Source organism: Oncorhynchus gorbuscha, linkage group LG08 (genome assembly GCF_021184085.1).
Source record: "Oncorhynchus gorbuscha isolate QuinsamMale2020 ecotype Even-year linkage group LG08, OgorEven_v1.0, whole genome shotgun sequence".
NCBI classification, from domain to species: Eukaryota; Metazoa; Chordata; class Actinopteri; order Salmoniformes; family Salmonidae; genus Oncorhynchus; species Oncorhynchus gorbuscha.
In genome coordinates this window covers 64,721,445-64,745,061 of record NC_060180.1, presented here as the reverse complement: position 1 = coordinate 64,745,061, position 23,617 = coordinate 64,721,445, and the positions used below count along the sequence as shown (strand labels likewise).

The 23,617-nt window shown below is 43.4% G+C and overlaps 1 protein-coding gene across 6 annotated transcripts in view; it reads left to right on the top strand.

The window, feature by feature from the left end:
• The window catches only part of LOC124041998 (SPRY domain-containing SOCS box protein 4-like), a 129,927-nt gene that overhangs the window by 53,913 nt on the left and 52,397 nt on the right, over nt 1-23,617 (top strand). For 5 of the 6 annotated variants that reach the window (XM_046360251.1, XM_046360249.1, XM_046360247.1 and 2 more), the window contains one exon: nt 6,933-7,858. In XM_046360251.1, coding sequence (XP_046216207.1) covers nt 7,126-7,858 — 733 coding nt within the window. In that variant the 5' untranslated portion in view covers nt 6,933-7,125. Of the gene's footprint in view, nt 1-1,429; nt 1,480-6,932; nt 7,859-23,617 lie in introns of those variants that run through there. The other variant, XM_046360252.1, reaches the window with a different exon arrangement.

The following is a 23,617-nucleotide window of genomic DNA, read 5'->3' as shown; positions in this document are numbered from 1 at the left end:
TTGGAACCAGGGTTGCTACAAGCCTGTGTTTGTCTGTGTGAACACATTGCTTTGGATTCCCATTAACAGACTGGTCAAGGTTCTTCCTCCTGTAAAGCTGACTGACTTTGTTTGATCATTTGTTCATGTTCCAGACATTATTATGGGGAGTGAGGAGTTTTCCCTAGGACTGTGTGTGTGTGGCTGTTCCTAGGTAATGACTGTGACAAGAATGTCAGCCTGATGAACTGTGTGTGTGTGTGTGTGTGTGTGTACTGTGCCTTCATACACTTTGACTTATTTCAGATTTTGTTGAGTTACAGCCTGAATTCAAAATGGTTGCGATTTGTTTGTTTTGTTTTTATCCATCTACTACAATGCCTACGATGACAAAGTGAAAACATGTTTTCAGACATTTTTGCTAATGTATTAAAAATTAAATACAGAAATCTCATTTACATAAGTATTCACACCCCTGAGTCAGTACTTTGTAGAAACACCTTTGTCAGTGATTACAGCTGTGAGTCTTTTTGGGGTAAATCTCTAAGAGCTTTCTACACCTGGATTGTGCAACATTTACCCATTATTCTTGTTAAAAGCTCTGTCAAATTGGTTGTTGATCATTGCTAGACAACCATTTTCAGGTCTTACTATAGATTCTCAAGAAGATTTCAGTCAAAACTGTAACTCAGCCACTCTGGAACATTCACTTTCTTGGAAAGCAATTCCAGTGTAGATTTGGCCTTGTGTTTTAGGTTATTGTCTTACTGAGAGGTGAATTCATCTCCCAGTGTCTGATGGAAAGCAGGCAACCGGGTTTTCCTCTAGGATTTTGTGCTTAGCCCCATTCTGTTTCTTTTTCATCCTGAAAAACTCCCCACTCCTTAACGATTACAAGCATACCTATAACATGATACTATGCTTGAAAATATAGAGTGTGGTACTCGGTAATGTATTGGATTTGCCCCAAACATATATGTATCACTTTGTATTCAGGACAAAAAAGTGAATTGCGTTGCCACATTTATTACAGTATTACTTTAGTGCCTTTTTGTGAACAGGATGTTTTGGAATGTTTTTTTTTTCTTTACAGGCTTCCTTTTCATTCTGTCAATTAGGTTAGTATTGTGGAGTAACTACAAGATTGTTGATCCATTATTAGTTTTTCCCCCATCACAGCCATTAAACTCTAACTGTTTTAAAGTCACCATTGTCCTCATGGTGAAATCCCTGAGCGATTTCCTTCCCCTAGGCAACTGAGTTAGGAAGGTCGCCTGTATGTTTGTAGTGACTGGGTGTATTGATACACCCTCCAAAGTGTATTTGCTAACTTCACCATGCTCAAAGGGATGTTCAATGTCTGTTTTTTTGTACTAATGTTTTTATCTACCAATAGGTACCCTTTGTGAGGCATTGGAAAACCTCCCAAGTCTTTGTGGTTGAATCTGTCTGAAATTCACTGCTCGACTGAGGGACCTTACAATTATCTGTATGTGTGAGGTACGGAGATGTGTTCATTCAAAAATCACGTTAAGCACTATTATTGAGTCCATGCATCTTATTATATCACTAGTTAAGCAAATGTTTCCTTCTGAACTTATTAGGCTTGCCATAAAAAATGTTGAATACTTTATTGACTTTCAGCTTTTCAGTTTTTAAAATGAATTTGTAAAAACTTCTTAAACGATTCCATTATGACATATTGTGTGTAGGCCAATGACAAATCCATTTAAAATGTAGGATATACCAAAAAAAGTTGGGGGGGAAAAGTCAAGGTGTGTGAACACTTTCTGAAGGCAATGTAAATGTGTGTGTCACATTGAAGCCTGTCTACAGAGTCAGGGCTTGTCTGAGAGATATGCATGAAAGCCTGTCTATGAGGCAGAGGGCAACTACAATGTGTAGACTTTCCCCCGATACAGTTTATAAGAATGTCTCAGATGACAAACGAACTGACATCATATTCTTTAAGTACTAACGCATATTTTCAACTGGTTGGATTACCGAAATATGGTTCCTTTCTCCCCATCTTTTGATGTTCCCCCACTCTAGGCTTTTCAAGAGTCCTTCAGTAAAGTCAAGAGATGAAAGGGAGAAAGGTATTTATGGGGGGTCATAAACCTTACCCACAGGCCAACGTCATGACAAAGGAGATGGCCATGCTCATGTCAGTGTAACTACAAAACATATTCTCAATTGCCATGCGTGTGAGTGTGTGTGCATGACACCTCTGCTGTCTGCTCCCCTAACTGCCACACCTGTCTAACCCAGCTAAATGAAGGGATGATGACAGAAGAGCACTCTCCTAAATGAATCAGCAGAAGTCTGGGGGAACCATGAAGTGTGCCAGAGACATGAGAAAAATAGGGGAAGAGAGTGCATGTGTAAACAGCAGCTGCTGTTGCAGCTCTTCACGCCAAACACCGTGTCCAGGTCCCTTCAGAGGGGTAACCGTGGTAATGATGACCGTGGCGACGGAGGTCAGCGGTGAAGCAACCCCTTGACAACGAGTGTAACACATAGGTTGCCAGCCACATGTCCTCCCAAATTGGTTCTGGGCCAGCTGAGTAGAGGGGCCATCTGGGGGGAGAGGGGATAAGTGGACATGAGTGCGCACACACACACACAGACACAAACTGAACTCTGGTGCCCCACACACACAGACACAAACAACTCTGGTGCCACACACACACACAGACACAGACACAAACTGAACTCTGGTGCCACACACACACACAGACACAAACTGAACTCTGGTGCCACACACACACACAGACACAAACTGAACTCTGGTGCCACACACACACACAGACACAAACTGAACTCTGGTGACAGACACAGACACAAAATGAACTCTGGTGCCACACACACACAGACACAAACTGAACTCTGGTGACAGACACAAACTGAACTCTGGTGCCACACACACACACAGACACAAACTGAACTCTGGTGACAGACACAGACACAAACTGAACTCTGGTGCCACACACACACACAGACACAAACTGAACTCTGGTGACAGACACAGACACAAAATTAACTCTGGTGCCACACACACACACAGACACAAACTGAACTCTGGTGACAGACACGGACACAAAATGAACTCTGGTGCCACACACACACACAGACACAAACTGAACTCTGGTGACAGACACAGACACAAAATTAACTCTGGTGCCACACACACAGACGCACTCTGCTCTCATGATGTCATTCCTCTTCTCATTTGATGGGAGGAAGACAGGGAGAGAGAGGAGGGGGGGGGGGGTGAGCCAGGGCTGTCTGGTCACCCTCCTTCCTGTTAAATTACATAGACAGACCTCTCTCTTTCAGGCTGTGTCTTCCCTCCCTGTGTCAGAGTGTTGACTGTTTTACTGTGTCTGTGCTTACCTTAGCTTACATAGCAACAGTAGACCTCTCTTCCACAGTCTGACATCTGTGTGTCCAGTACAGTACCGTTACGTATTTACTGGAACTGTCAGCTGTGTGTCCAGTACAGTACCGTTATGTATTTACTGGAACTGTCAGCTGTGTGTCCAGTACAGTACCGTTACGTATTTACTGGAACTGTCAGCTGTGTGTCCAGTACAGTACCGTTACGTATTTACTGGAACTGTCAGCTGTGTGTCCAGTACAGTACCGTTACGTATTTACTGGAACTGTCAGCTGTGTGTCCAGTACAGTAACTGTCGTTACGTATTTACTGGAACTGTCAGCTGTGTGTCCAGTACAGTACCGTTACGTATTTACTGGAACTGTCAGCTGTGTGTCCAGTACAGTACCGTTACGTATTTACTGGAACTGTCAGCTGTGTGTCCAGTACAGTACCGTTACGTATTTACTGGAACTGTCATCTGTGTGTCCAGTACAGTACCGTTACGTATTTACTGGAACTGTCAGCTGTGTATACTTTTGTGTGTCTTTACCCCCAAGAGGTGCGTCAGTGCCACTTCCCAGTCTGAGGTATGAGTGTACCTTTCCCTGTGTTCAGGAAGTTACGTATACATCACTTCAGCTGAGCTGTGTGTGTGTGTGTGTGTGTGTGTGCGTGCAGCCAAGTGGGACCTGTGTGTGTTTGTCGGAACAGGAACTGTGTGTGTGTGTCTGTTTGTGTGCATGCGTGCAGCCAAGTGGGACCTGTGTGTGTTTGCAGCCAAGTGGGACCTGTGTGTGTTTGTCGGAACAGGAACTGCCTGCTAGCGTTATGTAGAGCCCTAGTGTTTTTAACTTATTATCAGCCAATCTTATATGATCTCCTAGTTCAGTGTTCTTTTTCACATCACCTCTGATTAATGATGTTTTGGCTGTGGCAAACAGGGACTTTGTTTTGAAGAGTTTTTTTATGCCCGGGAAGCTCAAGGAATTGGGGCAATAAATTATTACCTTTTTTTCCCTTCCTGTTTTTGCCAACTCTGCTCCTTTTCTAAAAGGCGCTCATTAAAAATGCATTATCTAAATGAACGCTAGCCGCCTCTGAGTTGTAGTCTTGGCTGTAGAGGAACACCACTCAGGATGCTTTAACCCTTTACACTCCTGGGAATTGGCCAATATGGATGAGGGCTGGGAATGGGCTAAAATGGATGAGGGCTGGGAATGGGCTAAAATGGATGAGGGCTGGGAATGGGCCAATATGGATATGGGCTGGGAATTGGCCAATATGGATATGGGCTGGGAATTGGCCAATATGGATAAGGGCTGGGAATTGGCCAATATGGATAAGGGCTGGGAATTGGCCAATATGGATAAGGGCTGGGAATTGGCCAATATGGATAAGGGCTGGGAATTGGCCAATATGGATAAGGGCTGGGAATTGGCCAATATGGATAAGGGCTGGGAATTGCCAGGGACTTCACGATATTACCATGATACTTCGGTGCCGATATGATATGTACTGCAATTCTCTATGTATGGCGATTTGATTTTCCAAACATAAATACTCACCATATATATGGGGTGGCAGGGTAGCCTAGTGGTTTAGAGTGTTGTGCTAGTAACCGAAAGTTCGAATCCCCGAGCTGACAAGATACAAATCTGTCGTTCTGTTCCTGAACAAGGCAGTTAACCCACTGTTCCTAGGTCGTCATTGAAAATAAGAATTTGTTCTTAACTGACTTGCCTAGTTAAATAAAGGAAAAATAAATATATGTCTGCTGCAGAGGGACAACAGAGAGCCATGAGAAAATACGTTTTGATCAGTCATGGGAAAAAAAATGTTTGCGTTTTTGTGCAGGTACAGCCAACTAGCACAAAAATATTATGATATTGTCAAAGCGATACGACCCCCCAACCCCCTCCTCATCACAAAATATATTTCTCACAGAATATATATGAAAATCATATTCAATGCACTTTTATGACTCAAAGAAGAGTCATTTTTGAACTCTCCTAGTTGTGCCGTTGAGAAACTAGAGAAAGCACACTTGTAGTTGTTTTGCTTGGAGCTCAGCCCTGCACCTCCGCATCACACAATTAGTTGTTTATGCAATCCAAAAACGGGCCATTATAAATCGTAATCTGGGTCAGGTGGGCATCAGGTGGGCATCATTTGAAATCTTGTTCTATTGCCAACATGAATAGCTAAGTTATGATCTCACAGTGTTAAACTTTCACAATTCAGAGAAACAGATTGGAATCTCGGTACGCATAGAAAGGAGTCGTGTGCTTTCAGGTGCCTGTTCCTCTATGAATTTTCTCACAATAGAAAAAACATTGATCATAAACATTGACACTTTATATTACATGAGTTTTATGATATGGAAATGTGAGGTGCACATTTGGATGTTTGGCTTGCTCGTATGACATCAAAGCGGTATTTATTATAATCTTCAATGTCTCAACTTTCATAATTGAATATTCCTCTTAATTTACTGCATTTCCTTCAGACGATACATTTTTTGAAATGTTGCCTATTTAGCGGGAGTGACGGGGGTAACTTCTTGTCTTGTGTGGTGCTGAAGTTCTGAATGGCTGTGGGTCAAATCATACAGCGCTGTGAGGCGCAGAGCCTGAGCGCTGACATCATTCAGACAATGTTCATGTACAGCCACTGCGTTCCAATTCAGGCACTTATTTTTATTTATTTAACCTTTATTTTATCAGGGAGTCATGCTGAGACCAAGGTCTCTTTTACAGATGAGCCCTGAATTACATCAATTACAGAAAATACACACAATATAAATACAAAATGAAAGGAGAAAGAAAGAAAAACCAGTGTCCAAATCTGGCATTTTCAACCTGTATATGGGTACGAATGTAGAGGGTTAACAGTATGTGTGTGGGCATCTGTACTCTTTGATGCAGAAGTTGAAAGAGTAGGCCTACCTTCCATCAGTGTGTATGTGTGTGGGTGTGTTAGTCTGGAAAGGGGGTAGGTTAGTCAGGAAGTGTTTGTTTGCAGTACACCCGTCCCTTTCGTTTATTTGTTCCTGTTAACACCCACACATGTTTGTATTTTGCATAAAGAGCTGTGGAGTAGCCTTCATACTACCCCCCTGATCTACTCTGTTATCTCTCTCTCGCTCCCTCTCTCGCTGCCCTTCCACCTCTCTCCATCTTTTTCTCTGTCGTTCACACTTTGTCTCTGTCTCTCTCTCTCTCTCTCCCAGTCTGTCTTGTCTGGCTGTCTCTCTCTCTCTCCCTGTCTGGCTGTCTCTCTCTCTCTCTCTCTCTCCCTGTCTGGCTGTGTCTCTCTCTCTCTCTCCCTGTCTGTCTTGTCTGGCTGTCTCTCTCTCTCCCTGTCTGTCTTGTCTGGCTGTCTCTCTCTCTCCCTGTCTGTCTGGCTGTCTCTCTCTCTCTCTCCCTGTCTGTCTTGTCTGGCTGTCTCTCTCTCTAGTACTTTGTGTGACTGTTTTTCAGGGAGGCAGTGATTTCGGCCAGAACAGAGTAGTCATAACAATCTGTAACCTTACATGTACTCACATTCTCCTCTCTCTGCGCTCTCCTCGCAGGCGTGTCTTCGTTGGCCCCTTTTGAAGGCGGCTTTGTGGCGTGAGCCTGCAACAGGAGTGCATCATCACCACTCCCTGTGGTTCCCCTGGTTACTGCACTGAAAATCCGCTTTGATGAGGTAACGCCAGGGTGACGGAGGACCAAACCGACCCAAACTAACAGCTTCCTCCTCCCCCCTTTCTCACCGCCACCATGGGCCAGAAAATCTCTGGCGGCATCAAGTCAGTGGACAGTCGCGGCGAAGGCGGCTCACCCTCGTTCCGTCCCTCGGCCCACCGCCGGCTCCTCCACCCCGAGCTGCGAGGCACCGACTTCCACAAGCCACCACGGTTGGACCTACTTCTAGACATGCCTGCTGCGCCTCCAGACCTACAGCTCCGCCACGCCTGGAACCCAGAGGATCGCTCGCTCAACGTCTTCATCAAGGAGGAGGACAAACTGACATTCCATCGCCACCCTGTAGCCCAGAGCACCGACTGCATCCGCGGTCAAGTGGGCTACACGCGGGGACTTCACGTCTGGCGGATCCACTGGCCAGTGAGACAGCGAGGAACACACGCCGTGGTGGGAGTTGCCACCGCTGACGCCCCCTTACACTCGGTCGGCTACATGGCGCTAGTGGGCAGTGACTCAGAGTCCTGGGGGTGGGACTTGGGCAGGAACCGACTGTACCATGACAGTAAGAACCGGGCCCAGGCTTCCCTACCTTCATATCCGTGTTTCTTAGAGCCCGAGGAGGCTTTCGTATTGCCGGACGCTCTTCTAGTGGTGTTGGATATGGACGAGGGCACGTTGAGTTTCACGGTGGACGGACAGTACCTGGGAGTGGCGTTCAGAGGCCTGAAGGGGAAGAAGCTGTACCCCATCGTCAGCGCAGTGTGGGGCCACTGTGAGATCAGCATGAGATACGTCAACGGACTGGATCGTAAGTGTCCTCATCTTTAATCTCTCGTTCTACTGTCTCTCACAGGAATGAATAAGTAGAGGTCTAGACATGCCTTGTATTTTGCGTCATTATATACAGTTGAAGTTGGAAGTTTACATACACCTTAGCCAAATACATTTAAACTCAGTTTTTCACAATTCCTGACATTTAATCCTAGTAACAATTCCCTGTTTTAGTTCAGTTAGGATCACCACTTTATTTTAAGAATGTGAAATGAATAATTGCTCCCAAGGATGAACCAGACTTGTGGAGGTCTACAATGAGGTCTTGGCTGATTTATTTAGATTTTCCCATGATGTCAAGCAAAGAGGCACGGAGTTTGAAGGTAGGCCTTGAAATACATCCACAGGTACACCTCCAATTGACTCAAATGAGGTCATTATGTCAATTAGCCTAACAGAAGCTTCTAGAGCCATGATGGAATTTTCCAAGCTGTTTAAAGGCACAGTCAACTTTGTGTATGTTAACTTCTGACCCACTGGATTTGGGATACAGTGAAATAGTCTATCTGTAAACAATTGTTGGAAAAATGTATTGTGTCATGCACAAAGTAGATGTCCTAACAACTTGCCAAAACTATAGCTTGTTAAACCTCTTAGGTCGACCCGACACACAGGCGTCCCATCTAGACATCTGGAAATGCAAATGCGCTACGCTGAATGCTAATAGCACTCGTTAAAACTCAAACGTTCATTAAAACACACATGCAGGGTACTGAATTAAAGCTACACTCGTTGTGAATCCAGCCAATAAGTCAGATTTTTAAAATGCTTTTCGTCGAAAGCAATGAGAACCTATTATCTGATAGCATGCAACACCCCAAAAGACCCGCAGGGGACGTAAACAAAATAATTAGCATAGTCGGCGCTACACAAAACGCAGAAATAAAATATAAAACTTCATTACCTTTGACAATCTTCTTTGTTGGCACTCCTAGATGTCCCATAAACATCACTATTGGGTCTTTTTTCCGATTAAATCGGTCCATATATAGCCTAGATATCGATCTATGAAGACTGCGTGATCAAGGAAAAAAACAGTGTTTTATAACGCAACGTCATTTTTAAAATTAAAAAAGTAGACGATAAACTTTCACAAAACACTTCGAAATACTTTTGTAATGCAACTTTAGGTATTAGTAAACGTTAATAATCTATCAAATTGATCATGAGGCGATGTATATTCTATAGCTCTACGTCTTGAAATAATGTCCGGATAAATCTCAACCAAAATATCCGGTCAGAGGCTGGAAGAAATGGGCTGTTTCTTCTTCGTTTGACCAAGAAACAAAGCCTAGGCAATTGACAAGACTGGTGACATCGTGTGGAAGCTGTAGGAATTGCAATCTCGGCTCCAGGTAATGTGGCTTCCATTCAACAATACATTCAAGTGGCGCATTGATATATTTTCCAATTTTCAGTGACCAGATTTTCCTGCGCTTTTCGATGAAACGCACGTTCTGTTATAGTCACAGCCGTGATTTAACCAGTTTTAGAAACGTCTGAGTGTTTTCTATCCACACATACTAATCATATGCATATACTATATTCCTGCCATAAGTAGCAGGGCACTGAAATGTTGCGCAACTTTTAACAGAATGTTCGAAAAAGTAGGGGGTAGGATCAACAGGTTAACAAGAAATTGTGGAGTGGTTGAAAAACTAGTTTTAACGACTCCAACCTAAGTGTATGTAAACTTCCGACTGTAAGATGGTAATACAATAGTAATACAATGGTAATACAATAATACCTGGGGGTACAGTAATAGTAGAAACATTAGCTTTCTCTACACCTCTTCCTCTACACCTCTTCATTACCACTGATCTGAGAAGCATGGTGGGAGGTATTTTTAACCAAAGTGATCATGAAGGGGAACCGATGAGGAAAGCAAAGCCCTTTGAAGGCAACATAGAACATGGAACTTTACCTTCAGTCATTATTGGATGCTTTCCTGGAAAAGATACAATGACTGTTCAGAACACGAGAGGGCAGATCCTGAAGCAAAGCAGAAGCTACAGTATCTGATTCGGTCGTTAATAGACCGATGTAGAGATAGTGGAGACACTGAAGTCATTTAGCTTGGCAATGAACAGGGTTCTTTGTTTCCTGCACTGTTAACATTTTATTTAGATGATTTGCTAACAACACCTAGTCATATCACTTTGAGATATTACATAAGATAGTGTAGAAGCATTATATCCATTCCAAATGATTCAGGATATAAAAGAAAACACTTAAGACTTCCTTGATTGTCTTATATTGACCAGATATTGACCTGGTTAAGTTGGGTGGCTTGACCAATGGCCCCTTTACGTTATGAGCAATGCTGTCTGTTGAAGTGCTGAGTCGTTGAGAACACCAACATACTCCGAGGCCCAGCAGCTCCGTGTTGTTTCTGGTTACATAAGACAACATGTCACACATTTTATTTTTTACTTAAGGAATACTTCACCAAACAATTTTAGTTAGATGTATAACTGCACAATGAAACCATTCTTGGCAAAAAAAACATCAACATTTATTACAGATATCTTTAGATTCATTCTGGGAGTTTTGAGGAAGTGAAAAAAGGTTTCCGTGTCTCATTGGGGAAAACATCATTAACCAAAAGCAGAATCGGTCAGGAAACACTCCTCCAAGACTGAAATCTGTTTTTCAATTGCCGTGTTCATTCGCTCTCTAACCACTCTCCCTCCATAGAATATAATTCTCATCCCATAGTGCATGTGTGTGGCGAGAATCACCGGGTAAAAAAAATAATAAAAAGTTTTTTATTTATTTAACCAGGTAGACTAGTTGAGAACCAGTTCTCATTTGCATCTGCGACCTGGCCAAGATAAAGCATAGCAGTGTGAACAGACAACACAGAGTTACACATGGAGTAAAAAATTAACAAGTCAATAACACATTGAGTAAAAAATTAACAAGTCAATAACACAGTAGAAAAAAAAGAGTCTATATACATTGTATGCAAAAGGCATGAGGAGGTAGGCGAATAATTACAATTTTGCAGATTAAATTAAATGATCATATGGCCTCTGGTCTCAGTCTAAACACTTTCTTTGAAGAACATGTTTAAACTCCCTCTCCCCACACACCTGCAAAGACTGTTTTTAGAACACACACTTTTGATCTGACTTTTGGGTCTGCGAAGTTTAGGGTTCAAAACTAAACTTGGATCCACATTAAGTAGCCATGATATCCTTTGTCATACGACACTACAGATAGCGTGAAACCGTCATGACTTTTCAACAAACAATATAATTTTCAAGTTTCTTTCCAGCGAATTTCTTAGTTCCATGATTGTATAACTAGCAAAGGAGTTTCAAAGTTGAGGGTGCAGTATTTATGCATTTTGGCAAGTTTGACGAAAACAAGCGTAGTTCAGCTAGTTTAATCAGGGAAAACCGGGGCAGACAAACTCGGAACAGGATATAGCTGGATGCACATTAGGCTAATTCAGGACACCGATTGTAGTTTATATACCCTGATATCAGTAACTGATGGCGCAAAGTATGATAAACGATTCAGAGACTGAAACAAATACATTAGATGACAAATGTTAAAGGAGACCGAATTGATATACAATCCCGAAATCAGCTGTAACTATCAATACTAAAACAAAGCTTAAAAAATGTTTGAGTGAAATGAATGGTGAAGTCACTTCCGGACTTGGTAGACTCCTCCTCAGTCTATGGATTTGCCAGTTTCCATGAAACAGCTGCCTGTGTTAGCTGCCAAGTTAGTGCAGTGTCCTTTCCTAGCAAGCTACATTAGCTAGCTAGCCACATTAGCTTGCTATATTGTGCTAGCTAGCGAATATGCTAACATTAGCTACCTTATCATTTGGCTATGGGCTGGCACTGGCAGTGTGGGATTATGGAGAGTGAATTAAATAGTTTCTAAATCATCCTGCTAGTTAGTCATCTAGATGTGGTCATATAGCTAGTATCAACATGGGCTTTCTACAAAATAGCAAGATTAGTACAGATAACTTGGAATCTAGACCATAAGCAATACGCATGGATATTCATTGCTAAACAACACTACTGCCACCTTCTGGTTTGGAGTATTTTAACAAGGCTAAGTGGATGAAGACGTCCAAGGTCTTTGCTGTGTGAACACAGAATAGATTTACTGCCAAGGCTGTTCATAGGTGCTAAGTACTGCCAGCAGGCGTGCCTTTGACAATCCTACCTGTGTGTCTGAGGTTTGTTGTCTTTTCATGCTAGACGAGTCACTTCACATCTCTGCTGCTAACACACTGACCTTTCTTTGAAGTTCTCAGCTTTTTAGGTAGTGAAACCTATTGTTTTCACACCACCTGAGCACATTACATGAGACCCCGTGTTACAAATCTGGTGTTGTGCATCTTTTTTTCCCTTGTCCCTTTTTGTGCCACAGTGGACATTGGCTTATGTTGGTCTTTTCCTGGGTTAGGCCTTGTTTAAAGCAGCCCATTTATAATCCAAAGTGGTTTAACTTAATCGTTCACATTTACCGGTCCTGCTGTGGAATTTCACAGATAGGAACAGCAAAGGTCTAGGTCTGAGAATCTCTAAGCCTGTTCAAAGCACCAATTGAAAAGTATTTTCTATGCTTGGAAATGGTTACGGCAGTTGTGTACTTCCAAGCTTAGTGTGGAAAAAGTGGAATGAATGTTGAAAGCTCTTGTCCTTGAAAGGTAGTCGTTCTAAAGAATCGGTTTGATGGTGTACAGTCGGAGGTTGAAAGCCTCCGCTAAAGAGAAGATGTATGTGTGTCTGCATGGAACTGCAGCCTGATATGTTTATGCAGGTTTTGTGTGCAGATGCGCAGTGTGTGATAAGAATGCTTTCAATTTACTGCTAAACAATGCGGAAGGTAGATCCCGTGTGTCAGATGCAATTTTTGGGGAGATAAATTCATAAATGCAAATGTGGAGATGGGAAATCCAGTTGCCCTCCAGAGGTGTGTGTTGTGTGTTTTGTCGTACTACAGTTTCTTTCTTTTCAGGAATAGAAATTAATCAAAAAATAGATGCACATTTTGAGCACTGCCAACAACTGATGATTAAAATGTTGGAATTGAGATGAAGTTTGAATAAAGCTAGCTGCAGCTGCTGTTTAGCACGCATGACTCACTGTTATGAAGTCATCATGGATGTCTGTCTGCTGCTGGGGTGACGTGTGTGTGTGTTAATTTGTCTCTGTGGGTGCATGTCCTTTGTGTGATTTTGTGCTTGTTCGTGTGTGTGTGTGTGTCTTGGTACACAGTATGTTTTCTTGTCCCCATGGGAATCTGTAGACTGTGTGTGTGTGTGTGGACAGAGTGTGTTGAATTGATGTGTGTGAGTGAAAGGTCTGAAAGTACGGATTGTGTTGAGCTTTCAGAGCAGGCAGAGGAGGGTAAAGGAGGGAGGCTGGAGGAGGGATAGAGGGACTCTGCTGTCCAGTGTCTGTATTGAATGTTACACCCAGTGGGCTTTGGCTGAGACACAGGCAGGCACTGTCTGTACTCAATGTGCATTATTTTATCATGTGCCTTTGTCCCGTCCAGGGATGCTCACAGAGCCCCAGTGTCATGACCAGCGAGATGTGACTGGCATATGTCTTGTGTATGAGGTAAAGGTGAGAGCATCTGTCAAACAGTGACTCGTGTGTGTCCACAGAACCCCAGTGTCATGACCAGCGAGATGTGACTGGCATATGTCTTGTGTATGAGGTAAAGGTGAGAGCATCTGTCAAACAGTGAGCCGTGTGTGTCCACAGAGCCCCAGTGTGTTAATGTGTGTGATCGGTGGGGTGAATCTGTTAGGCGCTTTGCTACTGATGGGGTCTCCTCTCTGGTACCCAGGAACGTGTGTCAGGAAGTTGGTACACACACACACACACACACACACACACACACACACACACACACACACACACACACACACACACACACACACACACACACACACACACACACACACACACACACACACACACACACAAATGCCTGCGCACAAATCCAATCACATTTTATTGGTCACATACAGTTGAAGTCGGAAGTTTACATACACTTAGGTTGGAGTCATTAAAACTTGTGTTTCAACCACTCCACAAATTTCTTGTTAACTAACTAGAGTTTTGGCAAGGATATCTACTTTGTGCATGTCACAACACATTTTTCCAACAATTGTTTACAGACAGATTATTTCACTTATAATCCACTGTATCACAAATCTAGTGGTTCAGAAGTTAACATACACAAAGTTGACTGTGCCTTTGAACAGCTTGGAAAATTATGTCATGGCTCTAGAAGCTTCTGATAGGCTAATTGACCTCATTTGAGTCAATTGAAGGTGTACCTGTCGATGTATTTCAAGGCCTACCTTCAAACTCAGTGCCTCTTTGCTTGACATCATGGGAAAATAAATTAAAAATCAGCCAAGACCTCAGAAAAAAAATTGTAGACCTCAAGTCTGGTCATCCTTGGGAGCAATTTCCAAATGCCTGAAGGTATCACGTTCATCTGTACAAACAATAGTACGCAAGTATAAACACCATGGGACCACGCAGTCATCATACCACTCAGGAAGGATACGCATTCTGTCTCCTAGAGATGAACGTACTTTGGTGCGAAAAGTGCAAATCAATCCCAGAACCGCAGCAAAGGACCTTGTGAAGATGCTGGAGGAAACAGGTACAAAGTATCTATATCCACAGTAAAATGAGTCCTATATCGACCGAACCTGAGAGGCTGCTCAGCAAGGAAGAAGCCACTGCTCCAAAATTGCCATTAAAAAAAGCCAGACTACGGTTTGCAACTGCACATGGGGACAAAGATTGTACTTTTTGGAGAAATGTCCTCTCTTCTGATTAAACAAAAATAGAACTGTTTGGCCATAATGACCATCGTTATGTTTGGAGGAAAAAGGGGGAGGCTTGCAAGCCAAAGAACACCATCCCAACCGTGAAGCACGGGGGTGGTAACATAATGTTGTGGGGGTGCTTTGCTGCAGGAGGGACTGGTGCACTTCACAAAATAGATGGCATCATGAGGAAGTAAAATTAAGTGGATATATTGAAGCAACATCTCAAGACATCAGTCAGGAAGTTAAAGCTTGGTCGCAAATGGGTCTTCCAAATGGACAATGACCCCAAGCATACATCCAAATTTGTGTCAAATTGGCTTATGGACAACAAAATCAAGGTATTGAAGTGGCCATCACAAAGCCCTGATCTCAATCCTATAGAAAATGTGTGGGCAGAACTGAAAAAGCATGAGAGCAAGGAGGCCTACAAACCTGACTCAGTTACACCAGCTCTGTGAGGAGGAATGGGCCAAAATTCAACCAACTTATTGTGGGAGCTTGTGGAAGGCTACCTGAAGCGTTTGACCCAAGCCAAACAATTTAAAGGAAAGCTACCAAATACTAATTGAGTATTATTTTCTTTGAACTTTTCTTGAATGAATATATTGAAATAATTTACGTTGTGAAGTTGCAAAATACAGAAAATAATATACTTTAGTATTCAATTCACACCGATATACTGCAGCTGTACATTATACATTTAGTATTTAGTATTCAATTCACACCGACATACTGCAGCTGTACATTATACATTTAGTATTCAATTCCCCCCCGACATACTGCAGCTGTACATTATACATTTAGTATTCAATTCCCCCCCGACATTCTGCAGCTGTACATTATACATTTAGTATTCAATTCCCCCCCGACATTCTGCAGCTGTACATTATACATTTCAAGTTGAAGTTACATAAATACAAAGCACGTGCAGAGGTACCATGTATCTGGGATGATGCCAAACCATATAGCTAATTATTACTCATATGGTAATTGGCTAACTCCTTTCATTACTCTAATTATGTGCAACCACCTCTGTACAATAACAAAGCATATTACACTAGAAACAGTAACAAAACTACAGTATTGTATGTTTTACAATTTGTTTACATGACGCACGAGCAAAGTAATACAGCTAACGACATACATGAAAGGCAAGGCAATATGTTTGAGTAAATGCAACCCACTAACATTGATAAGATAACAATTATATCAATAACAAGGTTATCATCATGAGCAATATGCTTGAATCAAACTTACAAACAAATATTTTCTGAGGCTGAATCGTGACAAGAAATAACTGCACTGAAAGCCCTGCACCGTAGCTTTGTTTTTAGCTGCTTCTCTGCGTGCAGAACGACTACTCTACTTCCTGTTTCCGTACAGTCTTTCCAAGGACCAGAAAGCTCCGATAGGGAGCGATAAACACTATGGAACACAATGAAAATCAATCTTAACCACTGTAATAAAACCATCTGTTACCTTCTAACCGGATGGCAGCACAATATACATATGAGATGAGTAATGTAGGATATGTAGACATTATTAAAGTGTCTAGTGATACCTTTATTAAATCCATTTATTGAATGTATTAAAGTGGCCAGAGATTTGAGTCTATGTTGGCAGCAGCCACTCTATGCTAGTGATGGCTGTTTAACAATCTGATGGCCTTGAGAGCTGTTTTTCAGTCTCTTGGTCCCAGCTTTGATGCTCCTGTACTGACCTCGCCTTCTGGATGATAGCGGGGTGAACAGGCACTGGCTCGGGTGGTTGATGTCTTTGATCTTTTTGGCCTTCCTGTGACATCTGGTGCTCGAGGTGTCCCGGAGGGCAGTTTTCCCCAGTGATGGTGATGCGTTGTGCAGGCCGCAATACCCTCTGGAGAGCCTTGCGGTTGTGGGCTGAGCAGTTGCTGTACCAGGCGGTGATACAGCCTGACAGGATGCTCTCAATTGTGCATCTGTAACAGTTTGTGAATGTTTTAGGAGACAAGCCAAATTTCTATAGCCTCCTAAGGTTGAAGAGGCGCTATTGCGCCTTCTTCACCACGCTGTCTGTGTGGGTGGACCATTTCAGTTTGTCTGTGATGTGTGCGCTGAAGAACTTACCACCAGCGGGGTGGAGATGTTGTTTCCTACCCACCTGGGGGCGGCCCTTCAAAGTCCGCGACCCAGTTGCACAGGGTGGGGTCGAGACCCAGGGTCTTGAGTGTAATGTTCAGTTTGGAGGGTACTATGGTGTTGAATGCTGAGTTGTAGTCAATGAACAGCATTCTTACATAGGTATTCCTCTTGTCCAGATGGGATAGGGCAGTGTGATGGCGATTGCATCATCTGTGGACCTATTGGGGAGGTAAGTAAATTGGAATGGGTCTAGGGTATCAGTTGATATGATCCTTGACTAGTTTCTCAAAGCACTTCATGATGACAAAAGTGAGTGCTACGAGATGATAGTCATTTAGTTCAGTTACCTTATCTTTCTCGGTACAGGAACAACAGTGGCCATCTTGAAGCATGTGGGAACAGCAGACTGGGATAGGGATAGATTGAAGATGTCCGTAAACACACCAGCCAGCTGGTCTGCGCTTGCTCTGAGGACGTGGCTTGGGATTCCGTCTGGGCGGGCAGCCTTGCGAGGGTTAACCGTTGGCCACGGTGAAGGAGAGCCCACAGGCTTTGGCACCAGGCTGTGTCAGTAGTACTGTATTGTCCTCAAAGCGAGCAAATAAGTTGTTTTAATTTGTCTGGGAGCAAGATGTCGATGTCCGCGACAGGGCTGGTTTTCTTTTTGTAATCCGTGATTGACTGTAGACCCTGCCACATGTCTCGTGTTTCAGCCGTTACTACTGATGGGGTCTCCTCCACCTCTCACACACACTGACACTCTCTGTCTCTCTCGCTCTGTGTGTGTGTGTGTGTGTGTGTGTGTGTGTGTGTGTGTGTGTGTGTGTGTGTGTGTGTGTGTGTGTGTGTGTGTGTGTGTGTGTGTGTGTGTGTGGGGTGCTTGGCAGTACAGTAATGACTTTACGTTAATAGGTATTTTCGCGGCATTGAATGGAATGGAGTTTATTATTATTTCATGAGTTATTGTTGGACAATATAGAACATCAAATAATAAGAGATTGATCACCATTGTATCTTCTAAAAAGCTGTTTGGCTTTTCTCATCTTTTCTGCTATGGCCCATTTCCCCAGAGTAGTTAATCACAGCATGCTACTGTAATTCACACGGTTTTCATAGAAATAGAACTCCTGGTACTCCGGATGCATGGCTGGTATGCAACCTGAGTTATGACCTTATTTACTAAGGGATCCATCCTTACTGGAGTTTTAGTGTAAATATCCCATTAACATCCATGCATTTTAAATGAAGTACCCAAACATCATAAGTTAGTCTCTCTCTCTCCCTCTTTCAATTAAAGGGGCTTTCTTGGCATGGGAAACACATGTTAACATTGCCAAAGCAAGTGAGGTAGATACTAGGCAAAAGTGAAATAAACAATTAAAATTAACAGTAAACATTCCACTCACAGAAGTTCCAAAAGAATAAAGACATTACAAATGTCATATTATGTATATATACAGTGTTGTAACGATGTACAAATGGTTAAAGTACAAATGAGAATATAAATATGGGTTGTATTTACAATGGTGTTTGTCTCTATGTGGTCGTTATCTCACAGCAGGCGAGTTGGTAATAAGCTGATACTGTGCTGTACTTACTCCTCACTCACCCATATAGGGGGGCTATGGTGAACAACAGGAATAAGGTAGCAATATACAGTATGGTTAAACTCCTGGTAGTCTACACCTTCATGCAAACATACACCTTCCTAAAATTGTGTTGCACCCCCTTTTGCCCTCAGAACAATCTCAATTCAATTAAGACATTTTTTAACTGGGGCATGGACTTTTGGAGATAGGAACATAGTTAGGTGTCTTCACCCTTTAGAGGGGAGGATATAAGGATTTCCGCTGGGTATGGAATTGGTCAAGAGACTGAGCCACATGTTCAGTCCAGCTGCTACATTTTAAGGGCGGTCCAGGTTGTCTGGATCTGGACTTTTTAGTGTCGGTCCTTTAGTTCTTTATAGACCTCAGCATAAGAAACAGGCTCAAAGTTAAAAGCGGGCGGTCCGTAGCGGGCGGTCCGTAGCGGGCGGTCCGTAGCGGGCGGTCCGTAGCGGCCGAGGGCGGTCCGTAGCGGGCGGTCCGTAGCGGGCGGTCCGTAGCGGCCGAGGGCGGTCCGTAGCGGGCGGTCCGTAGCGGGCGGTCCGTAGCGGGCGGTCCGTAGCGGCCGCGGCGGTCCGTAGCGGCCGGTCCGTAGCGGCCGGGCCCGTAGCGGCCGCGGGCAGTCTGCTGGTCTGTAGCAGCCAACTACAGTGATGTGGGAGTCCTTATATACGTTCACTTTAACCGCAAGTAATTCAAAATTTTTGGCTTTGGTAATTGAGAGAATTTCAGATGTGTTAAACTTGGAATTCACATGAATTGCAACCCCTCCTCCTCTACTCATCCAATCCGTTCTAAAAACCGTGTATCCATCAATACACATAAAGTTATTTAACAGAGAGTTCTTTAGCCAAGTTTCTGATAAAACCATTATATCTGCATTTGTCGTTTTGGCCAGTATTCTAATCATGTCTATTTTTGGAAACTTCTGACATTGACATGCAAGAGGCTGAAACCTGTGCTGTTTTTAAAATCCTAGGGAGTCTGTATAGATTGTATGGTGTCTACCGGACCAGGGGTTGGTCCTATATTACCAGAGATCAACAATACATCTTAGTTGTCCAATGCGTGAGGACTTGGTGGAGCCAGCACCATTGTCAATAAAACAAGCGGAGTCTTTCGACACAGAAAAAAATGTTATTCAAGAGTTTGAGATTTTGGAAGGATGCCATCAAGTGTAGTCCCACTTGTTTGAGAGTGGAACAAATGCAGCTGAAGAGAGAGACCAAGTTCCTGGTGGTATTGACATGATGGTCTAGTCGGAGTGTTTGCAAATTGTAGGGCATAAGGCGAAGATAATTCACTCACCCATTGATCATCCAGCCTATTTAATCCAGGATGGCATTGAGCAAAGAGCAGGCACACTAACAGATACATAATGCCGGTTTTAGGTCTTTCTGCACAGGTGTGCAACGACCAGTAGACGTTGTGTAGAACGGCATAGATTTTTTTAAAAATCTGATCTCAAGGGACAGACTGATTGGCTGCCATCTTGGATTGTTATGAGATTAAAGTGAGAAGTTCTCATCTCTCATTTCATGATGGGCATGGAAAGTAGCCTACATCATGGAGGCATCCAAAACAGGTCCTGCATGGCTAAAAAATGTGTAGATAAAAAGGGAATGTCAGTTCACTGTTTTACAAACTTTATATTTGAATAAAGCTTTGGTGATTAAGATTTATTTCCAAGCGGTCTCAGGTGCCAAACCCTTTATCACCAGTCTTGACTACTACAGTCTCGACGTCTACGCTTAGTTTTTAACCAAATAAAATGAAATGTGGAAAAAACATTAGTTTATGTTTCTAAATACGAAGTATACAGGCAACAAATTCACTTTAGGCTACTCTTGTTCCATGCGCATATGGGCAGTGTGCGTCACAGCTGGATAGGCTGCGTTTCTGCTGTCAAAATACATGCCCTAACCAACTGTTACCATTAAAACCACCCCTAAAATATCCCCCCCCCCCATCTGAGCACAAGCATGATGATATAAGACAGGTAAATTGTCAAACCTGGCGTTAGGGCTGGAAAATGCCAGTGCGGCAGTTTCTACACTGTCAAACTAACGTGCGTTTGACACTAGCTCCATCTTAATGCCAGCCACAAATAAAGCCCCTTGTGTGATTTGACAAATGCAGGATCAGCAGCAATTTAAAATGCTGGAGAGGGGAGAGGCCCATGCTAGCCACTTATTACCCTGAAGCTTCGAAGGATCTCCCCCCGGAGGACCTGAGCCTTAGGATCATTCTTCAAGACTACCTGGCCTGATGACTCCTGGCTGTCTCCGTCCGCAGTCCACCTGGTCGTGCTGCTGATGCAGTTTTTGCTGTTTTGCCTGTGGCTATGGAACCCAGACCTATTCACCAGACGTGCTAACTTATCCTGGACCTGCTGTTTGACCATCTCTCTCACTCTCTCTACCACACCTGCTGTCTTGATCTCTGAATGCTCCGCTATGAAAAGTCAACTGACATTTACTCCTGAGGTGCTGACCTGTTGCACCCTCTACAACCACTGTGAATATTATTTGACCCTGCTGATCATCAATGAACGTTTGAACATCTTGAAGAACGATCTGGCCTTAATGGCCATTGTACCCCTCACAGCCTGGTTCCTCCCTAGGTTTCTTCCTAAGTTCCTGTCTTTCTAGGGAGTTTTTCCTATCCACCGTGCTTTTACATCTGCATTGCTTGCAGTTTGGGGTTATAGGAAGGGTTTCTGTATAAGCACTTTGTGACATATATGATGTAAAAAGGGCTTTAGAAATACATTTGATCCATTGATTGATTGATTAGCACGTTGGAGTTACAGCTTCTCTGATCTACTGATAGGAGATGGACATGGAAAGAGGGAGCGTCAGGGAGGGAAAGACATGCAAGAGGGATAATGAGGGAGAGAGATTTGGAGAGCGAGGCAGGCAGGTGGGAAAGAGACGGAGGGAGAAAAGACGGGGAGAGAAGACAGGAGGTAGAGAGGAATGTGTGAATCCGAGTGGAACATTGGAGTTGGCAGTCCTTTTTGGAGAGGGACAGAGGGCATAGATGTGGCAGCCTTCCCCAGTCTATGAGATAGTTTGTGGCCAAACACATACAAACATAAGGGATCTCTCTCTCTCAAAATAAATATGAGAGAAATACATTTCTCACTCTAAATATTTAAGGTTGTGCCAACATGCAAACACCATTTAAATTATCACACAAGAGGCAGAGAGGAGAATCAGTGTAAAACATCATATATGATATGAAACCTCAGCTTTCAACACCATAGTGCCCACGAAGCTCATCACTAAGCTAAGGACTCTGGGACTAAACACCTCCCTCTGCAACTGGATCCTGGACTTCCTGACGGGCTGCCCCTAGGTGGTAAGAGTAGGCAACAACACGTCTGCCACGCTAATCCTTAACACTGAGCCCCTCAGGGGTGTGTACTTTGTCCGCTCCTGTATTCCCTGTTCACCCACGACTGCATGGCCAAACACGACTCCAACACATTAAGTTTTCTGACGACGCAACAGTGGTAGGCCAAATCACCGACAACAATGAGATGGCATATAGAGAGGAGGTCAGAGAACTGGCAGTGTGGTGCCAGGACAACAACCTCTCCCTCAATGTGAGCAAGACAAAGGAGCTGATCGTGGACTACAGGAAAAGGTGGACCAAACAGGCCCCCATTACCATCGACGGGGCTATAGTGGAGTGTGTCGAGAGTTTCAAGTTCCTTGGTGTCCACATCACCAACGAACTATCATGGTCCAAACATACCAAGACAGCCGTGAAGAGGGCACAACAAAGCCTTTTTCCCCTCAGGAGACTGAAAATATTTGGCATGGGTCCCCAGATCCTCAAAAGGTTCTACAGCTGCACCATCGAGAGCATCCTGACCGGTTGCATCACCGCCTGGTATGGCTACTGCTCGGCATCTGACCGTAAGGCACTACAGAGGGTAGTGCGAATGGCCCAGTTCATCACTGGGGCCATGTTTCCTGCCATCCAGGACCTATATAATAGGCGGTGTCAGAGGAAAGCCCATAAAATTGTCAGAGACTCCAGTCACCCAAATCATAAACTGTTCTCTCTGCTACCGCACGGCAAGCAGTACCGGAGCGCCAAGTCTAGGACCAAAAGGCTCCTCAACAGCCAGAAGACTGCTAAACAATTAATCAAAGCCAGAAGACTGCTAAGCCAGAAGACTGCTAAGCCAGAAGACTGCTAAGCCAGAAGACTGCTAAGCCAGAAGACTGCTAAACAATTAATCAAATCGGCACCGGACAATTTACACTGACCCTCATTTACACTGATACTCTAAACCAGAGATCATCAACTAGAATTGTCCACTGGCTGATTTTTTTTTTTTTCTTTTTTTCTTGAGCTGATGGTTTGGGCTGTAAAATAATTACTGCAAATTGACTGCAAGAAGCCCAAAAATATATAATATTTGACTAAAACATAATATTTTCAACCCTTGCTACATTTTTATACGATCACATATATTTATATTATGCGTGGAAATACTTTGGAATGGAATTCCAAAATTTCAGTAACTTGGAGCTGATTTGCTTATGTTTTTACAGTCTTATGTCCAACAATAAAAATGAAAAATACAATAAAAATAAACCTGTGTTTTTTTCTCAGAAAACTTGGCGACAGGGAGAGCTAGCGCCTGAGGCTAGTACCAGCATAGCACAGCGCTAAGCGCTAACCCATTGACCTACATACTGTTTAGTAGCACACTGTTGGTGTTTACTCATCCCTCCATGCTAACTCGCCTACGGCCTGACTGGCGGGTCACAGCTTGGGCCAGTCTGGGGCACAGACACACACTGCCTGTTATGTTCAGTGATCTATAAATCATCTAAACTGCAACTGGGCATAAATGGATCCTTATTGTATAGAGATTCCACTTCTAGCTCAGGAAAAAAAAAGAGTAAATAGGAGGGATAGCAAAGCCAATGGCGTCAACTGCCAGAAGAGAGAGCCAACATGTGGAGTGAGAGACCAAATGGTTTCTATGGCGTTTCCGACATTGCATTAGCGTAGGTAATGAATATGGAATACTTAAGGAAGAAGTTGAGGTGTCTTGGTCTGCGTCTCCCCCTTTCTGTCTCTCTTGCTCTTTCTGTATCTATCCTCCACCTCCATCTTTCCCTTCCTTCACTCAGCTACATTCTCACTTC